The 17,390-nt window shown below is 44.5% G+C and overlaps 1 protein-coding gene across 5 annotated transcripts in view; it reads left to right on the forward strand.

Annotated features, from left to right (window-relative positions):
• Positions 1-926: 926 nt before the first annotated feature.
• The window catches only part of PITPNM3 (PITPNM family member 3), a 68,526-nt gene continuing 52,062 nt past the window's right edge, over positions 927-17,390 (forward strand). Inside the window, exons 1-3 of one of the 5 annotated variants that reach the window (XM_051809930.1) lie at positions 6,747-6,764; positions 8,237-8,291; positions 14,322-14,417. In XM_051809930.1, coding sequence (XP_051665890.1) covers positions 6,762-6,764; positions 8,237-8,291; positions 14,322-14,417 — 154 coding nt within the window. In that variant the 5' untranslated portion in view covers positions 6,747-6,761. The other 4 variants (XM_051809932.1, XM_051809933.1, XM_051809934.1 and 1 more) reach the window with 4 other exon arrangements.

The raw sequence follows: 17,390 nt of genomic DNA on the forward strand, positions 1-17,390 counted from the left end.
TTACAGTGGTGGCATTTCCCTGGCTTACATAGAGGTGATTTTTGGAGTGGAGCATATGCATGGGGGGCTGCACAGCCAGGGTTCTTCTTGTGTTCCTTTGCCTTACCTGGCTCCTGGTATGACTGGATTGAGCAGCAGGTCCATCGTGCAGGGAGCCATCCCCAGGCCTGGCTGGGTGTCCTGAGCTCTGCTGCCCGTGGCAGGTTAGGCCGCTTTGCAGTGTCGCTCCTGGACGCAGGGCGAGCACTGCCCTGGCTGAGATCCTTTTGCGCCTGAGGAAGCCCATGGAAATTGAGGCTGGGTATGTCTGTGCAAACAGCTGCTGCACTGAAGAGGAAAGCTCCACAGATGCTTCTAAAAATCCTGGTGTCACTGTTTCTCCCTCTCCCCTCAGCATTTCAGTGAGGAAACATGACTAAAAATAGCCTGCAGTCTAAAGCACAGGGAGAGCTCTGCTGATTACTCCTTCATTTTTGTTCTCATGAACGTATCCAGGTTTTGGTTGTGGGGTTTTTTTTGTTGGTTTGGTCCCCTCCCCCCCCCCCCAATATCCAGTCTCTCATTTAGCAAAAAGAGCTGGATTTAGGATCAAGCTGATACTCATCAACAAATCTTGCATTTATTCCAGTCTTTCTTCCTGCTGATCTTTCCTAATACTTTGCTCTGCGATGGACCAGCAGTCAGGGTCTGGGAAGAACGCTTCCTAGCAACGCATTAAGCCACTATAACAATGTTTTAGAAAAACCAGGCTGCCTTTATCAAAATAAGATTGGGGAACTGACAGACTTTTCCACATGGAAAGAATAGATGCCCTATCCTTATCCCCTGATATGGCAGAGACCCCACAATTTTATTACCATTTTCTTCTTTTCTTAATGGAATAATCAGAATGGACTCAATAAAAGAGAGCAAAATATCAGTAATATTAGAGATTGGAGAGTCTGGGTTACTCCTTTAATGGTGGGTTAAATTGGGAGGGGAGGGGGTAGCAAGAGAGGACAAAATCTAAGCTATTCCTTACTGAAAGAATGAGATATCTAATCAGAAAGATATTAGTATAAGCAAATCAGTATGTAGGCATGGCAGGTTTGGGCTTTTGGTTTTGGTAGATGATGATTAACTTAGGCTTCTTCTGTGTGTCTGCAGCAATCTAGATAAAAATTGTACCTTTAGGTTTTCTTGCTTCTTCCTCCTTTCCCTCTCAGTGTGGTGTTCTGTCACTGTCCTGTCCTGTCCTGATTTTTGAGAGTAGAAAGCTTGACAAACATGATCTGTATTCTGACATTTTGAAAATTAAGACATTGCTCTCCTCTTCCAGCTTCCTCCACTCCATGTCAAGATGTGACAAAAAAGCTCCCAAAATGGCTCTAAAGTAACAGCATAAAAATCTACAGCTGCTACAATTTCATACTATTCCTTGAAATTTTGATTCAAAAATTTCTGAACACTTGTTTAGTTTTTTTGGTTTTTTTACTCTGTGCAACTTGTCTTCTAAAAATTGTTAAGATCCCTGTCCTTAGGGTGGTATTTGGAGTGGACAGGGAGTAATCCTTTCTGCAGCACTACCAGGTATGCAAAGGTATGGTTATATGGGCATATTTGAATGTGGGAACTTTCCTCTAGGGTCTACAGCACAATTTTCATGTGCTCTCATTTGTCTCATTTGTACCAAGAAGTTTTTGTGAGCTGTATTGATGTCTCCCTTCTGGATCTGGAAGCTCTCTGCCTTGTGCTCAGCAAATCTATCCCTTTTATTAAAGAATTGTAAACAGAGCAGAGAAAACAGTCTCAATTGGTGGTTCTGCAGTGTGGCAACAAATACTAGATATAAATTAATTACTTACAAAATCCTTCTGAAATCCTGTGATTTTAATTCTTATGAACTTTCTTTCCATCTGTTTTTATACCCTGTGCCTTCCTCCTCATGTAGCTACCAACACTGGAGAGCACTGGAATTAAACCAGCAAGTACCATTGCTCCTTGCCTGCAATTTCAGAAGGCCTCAGCCCTGACGTTACTGATCAGTCACAGTCTGCTCCTGCTCTGCCAGACCTTTCATTGGAGAGGCTCTGGCTATTAACAAGATTTGAGGCAGGAGGAAAGAGCATCTTTGAGTTCCTAGACAATGAAGTGATAGATGAGGGGAATGATGGGTTGAGGACTAAGCCTCTCTCAGCTCTTGTTCCTGCAGCTATTGACAGCTGTCTGGGCCATCAGTTAGACTCTGCCTTGCCCAAGCATTTGTATGGTTTCCTTGTGTCTGTTGTGGGCTTTTTACAGCCATGAATCCAGCTTCAGCTGCAAAGCTGAGTATTCCTGGTGTCAGTCAGTGCAGTCTTTCTGGTACCTGGGATTAACTAGAGCTAACAGCAACCTGGCAACATCACAGCCTCCTCACCAGGCAATGTGCCTGTCTGCCAGACAATTCCCTGTTACCTGGGAGTATCAGGAAGTCTTTGTTAGGACCGGTTGCTGATCTGTTGCTGTCCTCTCTTATGCCTCTGTGGATTATGATTTTGTTCCCTTCCATTTTTTTGCAGAATGCTGCTCTTCTGTGAAATGCCGGGCTGTGACATATCCTGTTTCTTTTTTATTTTGGCAGTTTGGTGATGTATAAACAGTACAGAAAGGTCTTGCAAACTATTTGAAGTTACATTACCAAGAGTTGCCATCTCAAGGCTTATTCTTGGATCCTGGATCGCTTCTTTGGCTGTTTCACTGGCATGAGCAGCCACAAAGCAGGTGTATCTACTGCCAGAGAATTTCTCAGTCTGTCCAAGTAAAACACCGTAGTGCAACCCATTTCTAGTGGGTGGCTGACGTGCAACACTTGGCTGGGAGCTGCTCCATTGCCTGCTGTTTTCTCTGACTCAATGTGGTGTCTGCTCCTTAAGGCTGCCTTTCAAGTTCTGTGGTGACTTCAAGGAGGACATAAAAACTGAACTTAAAAGGTTCTGCCTGTCACTGAGCCCTCATCAGCTGCTTTCCTTGAGTCCTACATCTGCTGATGAAACCGCACTCGCATCACCCTTTCTTGAAATAAGCAATTATCTTCTGACTTTGGACAAACAATATTGGCTCTAGAGGACAGATCTTCCATTTTCCTTCCTCAGCAATCTCCTGGTTTCGCTCTGAAGGCTGCTTAAATCAGGTTGAACCTGGTGTCAGCAGACATAACAGTATAGAAGCCAGCCTTGAATTCAGTCTTGGAAATATAAACCAAACAAGCAGCCTTCAGCTTTGGTGCTTAGGCCCTGACCTGTGCAGTTAGAGCAACTCTCCTTGCCCAGTTTGAGCAGGTTTGGATCATTAGGTGGGCAGATGTTTTCAGGGGGGCAGTAGTGTCAGTTGGTATCATTTTTCTCTGAGCTCCCATCCTCAGGTGGCTCTGCACTGCCTCAAGGCACTGGCTACCTATTTTGTTGATCTTTTTCAGAGTGTTTTGTACAAGGTTCGATTTCTGTAATTGGGCATCTTGCAACACCAGAAAAGCTAGCAATGATGCGGAACATCCTTTGACAGAGGCTTTGTCTTGAAAGGAGTTTGTCTGCTCCATTGTAAGGAAGAGAACTTGGGTCACCAGTAAAACAGCATGTGTTTTCAATTAAGAGTAAATGTGTTTGGAATTAGATTATTTTCTCAGTAGGTTCTTTGATGTATAAATATCTTTAAATGCATTCCAGTTCAAGCCATTACCTGGCTTAGTATATTTTTCTTACATTATTATTTGGTGATGACTCTTGAAGAAATTCTACATGTCCTCTGTAATGCATGAAAAAAGCTGTTCCTTTGTGTACTGAAAGGATTTTGTTGGAATCTGTGAAGCTTTTGCAAGTCTTTAGGAGAAAGAAAAGATTTCTGGATCTATATGTTGTCAAGGACTGGCAGTTGTCTGCTTTCAGTATTCAAGACAATGGAAATTAACCTTTTCCTCTCGAGGGAGGCATTTTGGTGCTTACTGCCTTCAGAGGCTGCAGGTAACTGCCTGCTCAGGCAGCTGTGCCAATGGAAAGACTTTTTTTTCAGTCACTGCCTCTAGTCCAGTGCAGAAGAGCCATTTAGGCTGAATATTATCTCAATACAGTAGTTGGGATGTATCTTGTAGTGTGCAGTCCTTGCTCTTTGTGATGTAAATTGAAAAGGGTTTAATGAAGAACCTCTGAGTATGGTGGGCAGGTCACATCTGTACAAGACAGAAGCTGCTTGTACTGAGCTGTTGCAGTTGGAAGCAGCACAGAGCAGGGAACTTACTGCACTTGTCCAAACACATCTCTGCCTTTCAGACATTCTCCCCTAAGCCAGTACTGTCACCAGAGTCAAGGAAATGACATAAAGCTGTGTCAGGGAAGATTTAGATTAGTTATCAGGGAAATGTTCTTCCCCCAGAGGCTGATCGAGCACTGGTACAGGCTTCCTAGGGCAGTGGTTACAGCACCAAGCCTGTCTGAGTTCAAGGAGTGTTTGGACAGTGCTGTCAGGCACATGGTGGGATTACTGGGGTGTCCTGTGCTGGGCCAGGAGTTGGACTTGATGATCCTGATGAGTGTCTTCCAATTCAGCACATTTTATGATTCTATATACCCATGGTCTCTCTCTAGGATTGCTTTCTTTGGTGGCTTAGTGACACTGTAGCACATTTGGGAAAGCCATCCTTATCAAATCTTCTAAACAGGCAAGTCCAACAGCAGAGGCAATGTGGCTCGAGGACAAACTGTCCAGCATAGTGAGCCATAGTTTGTATGCTGGCTTGGGGATGGGAATTCTTGGGCGTTGTGGCTATTCCACTTAAGGCTCAAACAAAACCACTTAACTCGCTGTGTTCTCAGGGGTATTTGCTCTGGCTCCTTGTATGAACGCTTAGCAACACCCCGAGCGAATCATGTATTTATCTGTATACCTACCAAGTTGGTATTGGCACTGAGCCTGTAAGTTGCTTTAGGACTTGGTTGCATTATGTTTGCTTGGCTCTTTAATTGTGGGCTTCTTTGGGCCAAACTTTTGTTCACTGCACTTTACTAGGTGGTGCTCTGACACACTAGTAACATACAAGCCTTTGTAGGCTCCCTGCCAGCCTCTTCCCATCGTTCCCACAAGATGGGCTGCAACTTAAGACGTTTCTTAAGATGAATTCCTTTTAATCCTTGGGGGATCTGGAGAAGCTGGCTTCTCTACTTTTAGAGATATGCCACTTCTGGGGGCTCTTGAAGAAGGAGGAATCGAGTCTCGCCCTGTAAGTTCCCTAGTCCAGCTCTCAGCAGGCTGTAAGCCGCTTGCCTATGGCTGACTTAAAAGGCGGCGCGTTGCAGTTCAACCACCGCACTGACATGGGGCTTGGCAACAACCGAAGGATATTTGTTATTAAATTCCAGAGCAACCACTTGCAGGAGCAGCTTGCCGAAGCAGTGCCGCAGCAGCGGCCGAGCCGTGCGGCGCCGGCACCGTGGCGCGGCTGGGGAGGGGAGTCGGGCACGGTGCGGACAGCACGGGGGAGCGGGTCCAGCTCCGTCCTCTGCCCGCCCGCAGCTCCGAGGGGCCCTCAGACGGCGAGGGAGCCCCGACCCCTCCCCGGCGGGCGCGTCGTGGGGGCTGAGGGCAGGGGGAGCCCCCACGCGAGGATCCCCGGGGCAGGGCGCTGGTCGCACCCCGCGCTCCGCGGGCCGTTTACGCGCAGCCACATCCCCGCGCTGGCGCGACCCTCCCGCTCTCCGCCGAGCCGCTCGCTGCGCCTTTAGCGACGGCGGCTGCGCCTTTAGCGGCGGGCGGGCGGCGGCGTCTCTCGGCCGCGTCTCTCAGCGCCGCAGGCGAGGGGGCGGCGCGGGGCCTCCGCAGAGCCGATGGGGCGGCGGAGTGCGGAGTGCGGGCGCGCCCGGAGCGCCCCGCGAGCGAGCACCTGACGCGGCTGAAAACGGCTTGGCTGCAAGCAGGGAGCCCTGAAATGGCGAAAGCTCCGCGCCCAGGTGAGTGTTGAGCCCCGGGGGTGGGATGGGGTGGCCCTGAGGGGAGCGCGGGGCGGGGTGGCCCTGAGGGGAGCGCGGGGCACCGGGGGCGGGCTGGGGGTGAGGCTCCGGTTCGCTCCTACGTACCCGCGGCTCCGGGGCAGCCCCAGCTCCGCGTCCTCCCCCGCCGGCCCCGCGGAGCGTTGAACACAAACTCGTGTGAACGAGGCGCGGGTATGTTTGTCCCTTGTCGTGGTTTCCGAGCGCGGCCCGCTCTGCCTTGGGCGCTCGCGTCGGTCGGTGTCGTGGTCGCGGCACTGCCGGAGCATCGCGGGCGCCCGCTCGCCGCTGCCCGGCCTCGTCCCGCCCTCCGCCGGAGCTGGTCTGGGAACGGTCTCTCCCAGCTCCGGCCTCGTGGGGCCGGTGCTCGGTGCCACCTGCCGAGGAGGAGCAGAGCGGGAGGCAGCAGCCGTGCTCGGAGAACAATAAAGGTATGCTGTTGGGTGGGACTTGCTGAAAGGCAAAGGCTGCGCTTTGCCCGTTCACGTGCTGTAACTCGCGCTTCCTCCGGAGCCTGAGCAATGCGGAGGTCGGTTGGCTGGAGCTGGGACCAGAGCTTGGGGATGCTCAGCAGCAGCAGCACCCTGATGCCCCGTGCCCAGTGCAGCCTACAGGCACAGGTGGCATATTGTGTGTGTGCACGAATGGCCAGTGACAACCAGCAGAACAGATGAGAATCCACTTGCTGATGCAGAAGTGGTTTTCTTCTAGGTTGCACACAGAGCCCATTGCTGTTGCAGATGAAGGCCTAACTGCTGTGACCGAATGGTCAGTATGTGACGTTCACCTGGTGTTTGGTGCCAGCTCTGGGACAGCTTTACAGCAGCATGGCACTATTAAAACTAAACCCAAAGGGGTTCTTTCCAGCAGTGTTGTTTTTTATTATTATTCCTCCAAAACAGGCATGGATTGGTGGCAGTCCAGAGACATAATACTTCAGGAACATGAGAGCATCGATAATTTCAGAAGATGCAAATACAGGATTGAACTAAATGGTTGTTTTCCATCTTTGGAAGATGAAGAAGTAAAAAAGTGAGGGGAAAGTCTCACAGTTTTTTCTTTGGCATTAGTTTCCAGTCCTTTTAAGTTTGATAGGAAAATAAGGGGGCATTGCTTTGGATTTCTGTGATACATGAGTAATGCAGCCTGTGTATGTAGCTTGTGTGTTCAAGCCCAACTTTGCACAGGAATTTTAAAGGATGCTACTTGTCTTGGATGTGATTCCACTGACTTCAGTAGACAAAATGTCAGCTTTGTGACACTGTAACTACTTATTGTAAAGTAAAACTAAACCATTCACAAAGGAGGTCTGGCAGAACATATCTGCTTTAGGAGTAGAGGAAATGTGCTGCTTTTATAAATGGAGCCTACTGAGTTTATCAATGTGAGCTGGAATATGCACAAAGGTAGAAATGTTGTATCTGTTTTGCTTGTATGAACCCTGCCTTGCAGCCCCTTCCAATGCTGTAGCCTTATCTCAGAAAGAAAGATCACAAGTCTGGTGAAAATCTGCTGTTTGATCACTGTTGAATGACAGGTGTGCCTGTAAAGGGCTTTTAGGCGTGGTCCATGCTTGACTCATTTGAGTAGTCAGATCTCACCTAGTGAACTCCAGATCTTAAGCACTTGGAGTAGTCCCTGTGCAGAAGTGCTTGGACATTTGCAAGATTGTAGGTTGTAAAACCTACCAGACACAACTGCAGATGATAGTCCTGATGGTAGTGACCTGACATGTCCCTGCGGGAGTGGGGGGGATATCTGCTCTTTATCTCCTACTTTAATTTTAACAGACAGCAGTGACTCAAAAATGTCAGATCCTCCTCAGTAAGCCAGAATCTCTGCACTATGAAAGTAGAGTCTTTCAGATGTGATGCAGGCAGTCCACCTACAGTCATTGCAGGAAAAGGTTAGAGAATATTCATATCTTCTCTGGTTTTGGGGAGTCAGTTTGGAGGAGGTGATAATGCTGCTGAGAGGGAGGGTGAAGTTAATTTCTGCTGAGGGGGAGCTGGTATCTGAAGCATCAAGAAACAGCTCTGAGAGATGTACCACATTTACAGGAAAGCTCTGTCTAGGATTTTGAGCCTGAACAGCCATGGTAAACCTCTTCTCTCACTTCCTCTACCTCACTAGTAATCCCAGAGAGTGCAAGACTGGAAATTTCACTGATACCTTAAAATAGGGGCTTAAAGGCCTGCATGGCTTAATTTTTTGATTTGTTTTCTTTACTTAATATGCAGATACGTGCCTGTCCTTACCGTCTGCTGCAGAATTGCCAGTGGAAAGATGTACAAAGTAGGTAACCAGAGACTTGTCACTGTGGAATTGCTACGAGATGAAAGACATTGAATGAGGAATGGGAGAGAGGAGTTGGTTGTGTTGTGCACTTTTGACCACAGTGGTTTCTGGACTGTTCCATCAGTTAGCTCTTTCATTTCTTGACAAGGGAACCTGCAATTTGTGTGGACTTTTTTCTGTCTATAACTATGTCTCTGGCTTTGTCAGCTGCACTCTTTGACAAGAGAACTTGATATCTTGACTTAGCCTTCTACTTTTTTCTTCTCTATCCCCCTTGGCCTTGTATGCTCTCTCTCTCCGACCTCCCTCTCACCTCTCATGGTTATTTTTCTCCCTCTCTCCCTTTAGGGTCACAGTTCTGTAGGCATCCCACTCCGCACTCCCCCTCAGCCCTTTCTGCTTGCAGTGTGTTTCATTTCAACTTCAACTGATTTCACTTAAGTTCCAGTTTCTGCTGCAGGTTCCTTGTATGATTTTGGACGAGTTCTGTGTGGCCCTACTATCAATGATGTCAGTGTATGGTCTGTCTTTTTTGGTACTCTGTGTGCAGGCGAGGGCTTTCTCTGACCATATGTGAGTTTTCACTCCGGAATTATTGAAGGAAGGATCTGCATCTCTGTCTTGCCTGAACTCCTGAGTCTGAGGAGTTCCTCCAGTAGTTAAATTCACATCCTTGTAATATGCATCTTCAGTTTCACATTTGCCAGAGAACAAATAAAGCATGTAACTAGAATATACAGTGGGTGATTTTGGCCTCCAGTAAGTCTTAACTGTGTAGTCACTAGGTAACACTGTGTGGGTGGCTCAGTTAAATCACTTAATGGGTAGGCAGGAAGCATCTGAAACCATCAGAATGGAAAGAAGTATTATTATACAATAGCAGTCACTGGCAACAGCGAAGGTCATTCCTTCTACCCAGCATCTCTTTCCAAATGGAAAAATGACTTGTGTTTTTTAATTTTATTGGGAAAACTGTCCCTGAATTCAAAATGGTCACAGTTCTAAAACAAGTTTTGACAAGTGGAAATGTTTTAATCTGTGCAACAGAATCTATTTTTTTATTATATTTTGTTGAGATTAATTCAGTCCTCAATACTTTACTGTGTAAAAGACTTAGTTTCCAGTAGGTGTGAGAACACTGTGTACTGTTTCGTGTCTAACTGGGTTGGTGTGGTGATAGTATTCAGGAGTGCTTTTTTTATGATTGCCTGTGTCTGGCATGTGCTTATATCTAGGCTTGATTGGCAAATGTTTGTTACCAAGCAAAAGATGCAGGAAAAAGCTGGGCCTGCTGCAAAGCTTGAAATGTGTGATAATGTGACAATGAAGTGAATTGTGTTGAATTAGTTTTCCAGTAAAGCCCTCTGCTGTATAACATCCAATGAAAACTGCTGCTCTTATCTCAAGCTGCTTGAATTGAACCTTCCTGGTAGATCCAGTGTGAGCACACCTGATTCAGGTTGGTCTTTGGGACCAACCTGTCACACTACTGATGCTACCAGTGCACAAGGGGCTGGTATGATGGCATTTGGATCAGCCTGCTTGCTTTCTGCCAGTCCTGTTTGCCTGACAAAGTAACCAGTGATCCATGCACTGGTAAGGAGAAGAGGGACATGCTCGAGTGACTCTTACGGTGATGCTTCTGGGCTGAGCTTACTGTGCTGCAGCTCTGCCCTCGCAAATACGCTTCAGGAATGAAGTCATTGCTCTTTCATTCCCTAAGTGTTTGTGCTGGTCCTGCTGGTGAAGTTCTACTGTAAACAGTGATGATTCGAGTTGTGGTTTTCTTTTTCAGCTGAAGTCAGTGTTTTTAAAAACTGTTTCAAGATGAGAAGGGAGCAGAACCAGAATTATTGAGTGACAGTGATGAGCTGTTCTGTCTTGGGATGCTTGGGACTTACAGGATGAGTGTGTTTTGGACACTAGGCCTTTTAAAAGGATATAGGAAAATGATTAAATTAGAGTTGGGAATCACCAGTGTTAGCTATTCAGTTGCCAGAGGAAGACCTTTGTTTCTTAGAGGGCTTTTCAGAGTCTCTTAGGCCTTACCTCACTTCTTACCCATTTTTCTACTTTCATTTCCTTAGTCCTGAGAATGTTGGCTACAGACTAGTAGAGTCACTTTAATTCCTCTTCCGTTTTTCTTTTTTTTTTCTCTTTTAGAATCCCTCTCATAATCACATGGGATGAAGTGTGCTCATGCACTACTTAATTGTCATATCACTGCTAATATGTCAGAAAAAGGAGGCACCTTTGGAAAGAATCTGAGTTTATGCCTCCTGACCAAGAGAAGCTAGAGACAATTCTTCTCTTATATATACTTTTCAATTGTTGTTGATTTCTTATGGAACTATGATAAAATGAGCTCTGCTGATGTTTGTGGGTGAAAGTGGAATTGGCATTTTTCATGGCTGTTCTGCTCCTTAGGTCTATTTGTGGAACATATCAGAGATTGCACCATCATAGTGGGTTGTTCCTTCTCTGGACGGACAGCATTAGAAGCTGCAGATATGTGAGTGGGAACTGTTTCTTCTACTGTTTACTGGAACTATGTATAGTCACTAAACACCAGGGATGAAATTTGCCTTGCATCTGAATTAGGATGCCGTCCACTGAGGTGCAGTCTGACTTGCCTTCAACTGGAAGTGCGAGTAGTCACATAATAGAACATGGGACTATTTCTGTAGCAATTTTCAGTCAAGTAAGATCCTGGCTATTTTGCTGCTTATCACAAGAGGATGCAGCTGATCATATCTGTGGCTCTCACCCTCATGGAAGCTGTTCTGTACAGGGTAAAGGTTACAGTTGTGATCCTTACTTATACATCTTAGGGTAAGGAAATCAATATCTAATGTGGGTAAATTGGCTAATGAACATATTGCAAATCTAAAAGTCTTACTTTAAATGATTGTTTTTCAACAACATTCAGAAGTGGCTTTGTATAAATTGCTAATTAATGGCAGCTACTGTGAGGTTGGGGTATATTGTGGAGTATGGTGAATCACAAACCCCGATCTAGCATATCCATAATGGATATACTGTGGAATAGTACACATGTAGGCTTATTGTTTTCTTTAGGTCCTGCAAGAGTTGTCTTCAGGTAGATACGATAACATCAAGCACAGAAAAAAAAACAAAGTATGAAAAAAATTAGTACAGGGTAAAACAAGAGTGTGTTTTCCACCATTGCATTTCACTCATGCATCATAGCACCTCATCTCGTGTCACCAGGTCACTGATGCAGCAAAGTACCAGTGAAATTCCAGCTGTTCTTTGTTGAAGAAGAAAAAGCAAGGCTTTTTTAACAGAAGAAAATCACTGATTGTAATCATAATTACAATACTAGCCTAACTAGAGCATTCAGCTTCTGTGCATGGTGCTGCAGGATGCTCTGCTCCTGTCCTCTCTGCAGTTGTTGCTGTGGCTGTGTGCTCAGGGCCAGCCCCTGCCAGCTCCCTCTGTCACAGGTGACTGTCACAACATGCAGTTCTGTGCAGAGAGAGCAGCTTAGGTAGGAAACTTCACTTCTGCTTCTTCTGGAAGGGAAGCACCTGTGCATTTCTGTGGACTCTCCTTCTGCCTCTTGGAAGTGTTCCCCTTGTATCCTACTGTCCATCTGCTGTACTGCCCCAACAACCTGTGGGGAACTTCTGTATGTGCTTCTACTGTTGTGACTCTGTCATTAGTGGTTTCGGTTAAAAGTATTTGTTCATGCGGTCCCCTTCTATCATCAGAAATTGTGATACTGAACAACTGAAATTAAATTAAATTAAACAGCTGAAATTAAATGAAAGTTGCTACCCTGGGTGCAAAAATTGCTGACATCTGGCTGCTAAGAATCAGCTGACTGATCTGATAAAGAGTAAGTTCACTGCCATAGAAGCCTCAAGTGTCATTACCAAGGAGTTTGCCTGCATTTCAAAGTAGGGCAGGTCTTTTCATTCTCTGGAAAAAATAATAAAATAAAATATGCAGCAGTTGACACTGTAAATCAAATCAGTGAGTCCAGGCAATGTCAGCGTCTAATGCAATCAAGAAATGTTAATAGAGTCTTCTGAAGGTGTCTAATGCTAATCTACTGGCACAAAACAAAGCAGACTCTACAAGGACCAATGTATTAGGGCAGTGCAATGCAGTCCAGCCAGCAAATCCATGTAGATGTGGAGAGCTGCTGCAGTGAGATCACGCAGATTTGTGCTGCTGACTGTGGATATGTTTAAGCTGCTTCTAAATCTAGAAGCATTCCTAATGCAAATAATAATAAAACTGATGCTTCCAAGGGCTTTTCTCATAGCCAGAATTTATGCCTGGATATTTGTGACACTTTTCCCTGTCCTCCTGTTACATTGTGCATCGAACTCCAAGGTCCCTGGAACCATGAGCTTGTTTTGGGGGGGACAGTACTTTTACTGATTTCCAGCCAGGCTAGTGGCAGTTTTTCACCAGGGAGTTGCTGTTTGTTTTGGAGTACTTTTGAAGTCTTTACAATTTTAGATTTATATTTCCTTCCTTTCCTTCCCTCCCTCCCTCCGTCTCCCACCTTCCCTCTCTTCCATCTTATGCTTTTGCAATTTTGGAATGCCTGCTCTTCCAAGCATTGACCCAAAGCAGACTTGTCTTCATTAGAAGTTCAGATAAGTGTTCTTTCTACCACTATTTTGAAGACTGTAGTGATACATTTTAGGATAGATATGTATCTGAATGGAGGGACAGCAAGGTGTTGTTTGGTGAGGAATAATTCAGTGTACTGTTTCCTATGATTAGTAAAAGTTTTCAGAAATCTGTAACGGTAAGTGCAGTGGTCGGTATGCATTCTCCAGTAGCTACCAGATACCATTGGACACATTCCCAACATGCACCATACTCTTGTAATGAATACTGACTCCTTAATAATCTTTTTTTTTTTTACCCTATTAAGATACTATTAACTGATTTTTATTTTTACTCTCGGCCAGCTAAAATCTGCTTCTTCTTACCACTCTTCGCTTATATTTCTGATTAATTCAGCTATAGGTGGAATAAATGAAGAACAAAAGGCTGTGGACCTAGTGGCATATTTTCCACAGAATAGTTTAGAAGGTGCATCCTCTGCTTGAGTTGCTATTTTACTAATGAGAGAAGAAGAATGCTTTTGTGGCCGGGGCTCTGGATATTAGATTCAGATCTGATGGCATCATTTGCAGAAATGAATAAAACCAAGGGCACTGTTTAGGTGGGTAATGAGTGTCCTTTCTACAGTAGCATTGTTAGGGGTATGGTGGATTTGATGCCTGGTTCCCCACGGATTGTGGGGAGACTTTGTTGTTAATAGAAGGAATATATTTCACTACTGCTTTCTAGTGTTGGGTTGCTGTAGATGTAAAGAAAACTCGTACAGTTAGGCAAGTCCGGTTTACTAATTACAAATTAGTTTGAGTGTGATAATCCGTTGGGACCATCTACGCTGTCGTCACTATATCTGTTACTGTACTAATTCTAAGCGGTTTTGCCTTCCTGTCTGCTGTCAAGCGGAAGCTTCGAATGAAAGCCCCAGGCCTCCAGCACAGCAAAGCTCTCTGATGAAAACAGCTCAGTGAGTGAGAATTGAGTAGTTTGTCTGCAAATCTGTGAGCTAAATAGGATGACACTTCTTTTAGGAGTGAAATTGAATTTAAATGGAGATACTGCCATGTCCTGGGGAAATGCTACTTCATGCCTTAGAAACAGTATGCAGTTTGAGTGTTGGAATGGAACAGCCAGATGAATTCAACAGGGAAGAATTTATCTTTTGAGGTTGCTGCATTAGCTGAAAGCAATAGACTTATCTTTAACAAGAACTTGTTTTAATCACTTTTGTTAGGTGGAAGTATTTTTGTGCCACCCTGAGAGCTCTGGCTGGGTGACTATTGAGATTAAAGTTTGTGTGATGACCAAAATGATCCTCCTGAGCCATGTACACAAACTGGTCATTAATGCGTTGGGTTGTTGTTTTTTTCTGGAGCAGAGGTGAGCGTTCTCTTGGGTTAATGTGAGTCTCTGTATTTCCAGCTGGCCCGTGCCGGTTCGGTGGCGCCCAGCGGCACATGCAGAGCGTCCTCAGGGACTCCGTGGAGAGCTCCGATGATGAATTCTTCGATGCACGAGGTCAGTGCACATTTTTGTCCTCCCCTTCCCATTTTTTTCCCCAATTTTGCAGCAAGTAACTGAGCTCCTGTGGAGGTGCACTGAGAGCGTTGTCCTCATCAGACAAAAAAACCCCATCAGATCTTCTCTTCAGAATTTATGAATGGGCCTAAATTTACAGGAGTTGGATGAGGTGCTGGGGTGCATGAGCAAGCTGCCCTGAACTGAGTCTGATGTCAGAAGCAGCAGGACTGCACCAGCCCAGACCTTATGGAGTCTTTTCGGTCCAGCTCCTTCCCAGATCAGGCAGTGTATGATGTTACAACTGGAGTTCACAGTTCACTTGTTCACAGTTTCTGATGAAGGCCATGAGTGTCTGTGTTACTGATGGCCAACTTCTAAGACCAATGGCTTAGGTTTTCCATTCTGTCAAAATTTTCCCTGGGCAGACTGAGACCTCTGCTTGCTCAAGGAGCGATAATCTGAGTGCTTGTGGATTTAATCACAGAATATTCTGAGTTAAAAAGGACCACAAGGATCATCAAGTCCAACTCTTAAGTGAATGACCCATATGGGGATCTAACCCATGACCTTGGCATTATTAGCAATATGCTCTGACCAGCTGAGGTACCTGCAACACTCCTGACATCCCCTGTGAGACCCTGAATCTGGACATGCTCTGTAACACACCATCAGATTCTGCTGATGTCTAAGTGCAAAAACGTTTGCATAACTAAGATCGTCATTCAGTTTCTCTCTCTGGTGATATTTGTGGGGCAGAGAGAAAATCCCCTCCATTCCCCACATTCTGTTCCTCTTGAATGAGGCCTATTTCTGAGCAAATTAGTTTTATTTTATAGGACCGCATTGGCTTCAGTCTCATTTCTGTGTGCTGATTTGGTGTCTGGAGATGCATGGTGGACTTGTGAATGGCAGTTGGTGTTTTTAAGGCAGTATTTGGCACTGAAGGTCTGCTGTCTTGAAGTGAACTTCAGTTTTCAGCATGTTGTAATTTTCTTTGTGTGTGGAATTGTTGCAAGAATGGTTGATGATCAATTCTTGTATTTTCATGCTGACGCAAGCTTGTGTGAAAATTCAGCATTATATCAGGAGCTTTTTAGTTAATTTAAAAATGCAGAGGGTGGGAGGTAGGCAGTGAAAGTCAAACAGCTTTGTGGGGGCATCAGCTTTGTGCTTTGAGTGGTTTGGAAGTTGTGCATCAGCTTCACTGATAACTGACTGATTTATTTCTGCAAAGCTGAATTTGTAGTATTATTTTCCTAAACAAGCTGTTTTTCCAGAGACATAACTAATATTAATCAGATTATTACTGTGTATTATTCAAAGTACAGGTTTGGATCCAGGATGCCTTGACTTCAGTTTATCTGCCAGTGATGGTGTCTGTCTGATGGTGAACCACTTATTTTCCAATTTCCTTTTTACCTTCTATAGTTATAAAACTTACAGCAAATTTAAACTTGAAATACAAGCTACTCACATTTTTTATCACCATTCTCTCCAGTAGGCAACAGCCTCAATTAAACAAGGGAAGAAAACTTTTCCAAATAAAACTGAATTTGAAAACTTGGCACCAAATTTTGGCCTTTCCTAGAATGTTACAACTGTCCACTGAAATTGGGCAGGTCTAAATGACAATAGATACTGGAATAATGTTTTTTAAGAAAGTCAAATGATTTGTGTTTGGTTGATCAGATATAGCAAGATAAATCTGTTTGATCTAGTTTATTCAGGAAGTCTGGATAAATGATTTAATGGATTCTGCTGCCTCTAGAATCAGTGAAATTGATTGTGGACTTCACATTCTTTCAGAAACATGGTTGAATCATCTTGATTTACCAGAGTTAGAAATGAATACCTGGCTCTACAGGTATACTACAGCCTCTGTGCAGAGAGATGCAATTGTTCTTTTTAACTTAATTTGAAAGGATGTCCTGTGGTAGTTTCTTCATTTATTGCCTATATTAATATAGCATGTATTCAATTCAGAGCCTTTTTGAAGTCTGAGATATGAGACATTCCTCAAATACTGTTTTTAATTACCTGTTTCTACATAACTAGGCTTACGGTAACTACTCCGTTGGCATAAAGGGTTCTGTATCTGAGAATCAAGAAGCAATCCACAGAAAAATAAAGAAATAAGTGACCAAAAAATGGTAAATAAATTAAAGATTTTTTTTTAAAAAATTGTGGGGAGGCTGAGGCACAAAAACCTGACTACATGTTATCTGATGTCACAATGCCAGCTCGTGCCCAGCCTGAAATGAGCTCAGATCTGCTCTTCTGAGCTGGGATTTAGCAATCCATCTCTGTTTGAAGAGAGCTCTGAGCTCTGTGTGTGTGCATGCACGGGTCTGTGTTTCAGAAAATACATTGCTGAACACTGATTATTTTATCCTTGTTCTGAACCAAACAGCTGTCTTATCTGAAACAGGCTTTTAGCACAGGGATGTTCCAGCTGTCTGCACAGAGAGAGGAAAGAAATATGGATAGTATATAAGCTCATTTGTCCCTTGTAATCTTTATTGTCAGTGGGTAGGCACACAGACACTGCAGCTGGTACTTAGATGATCCTTCATTATTATGGGAATGCGAATTGTCATAGATACAAAGCTGATGTGGATGTGTAAGTGAGATTTTGGGGGAGAGGCTGTGTGTGGCGTATGTGTGTAGATACATAGTTTATTTGCTTTTTTTAACCATAAGAATGGTGGCTTGTGTTTTGGAGGCAAACCAAAAATCCCCAGTATTGTGTCATTTCTCATGAAAATTCATGCCCTTGAAATCCATCTCAGTCTGTGGAAGTCTCTTTGCACTGAGAGAACCAGTCCCATTATTGAAAAGTCTTAAACTGATCTGTGTGTCCACTCTACCCTCTGCTCTGCCTTTTGAATGTTCTTAAAATGAAAAAAAAGAAACAAAACCAACCAGCCACTCAAACACTCAAATTGATTATTATAAACTTTGTTTTTAAGT

The sequence above is a fragment of the Manacus candei genome, unplaced genomic scaffold, assembly GCF_025592945.1.
Source record: "Manacus candei isolate 608988 ecotype Guabito, Panama unplaced genomic scaffold, ASM2559294v1 h1tg000076l, whole genome shotgun sequence".
Classification (NCBI taxonomy): Eukaryota; Metazoa; Chordata; class Aves; order Passeriformes; family Pipridae; genus Manacus; species Manacus candei.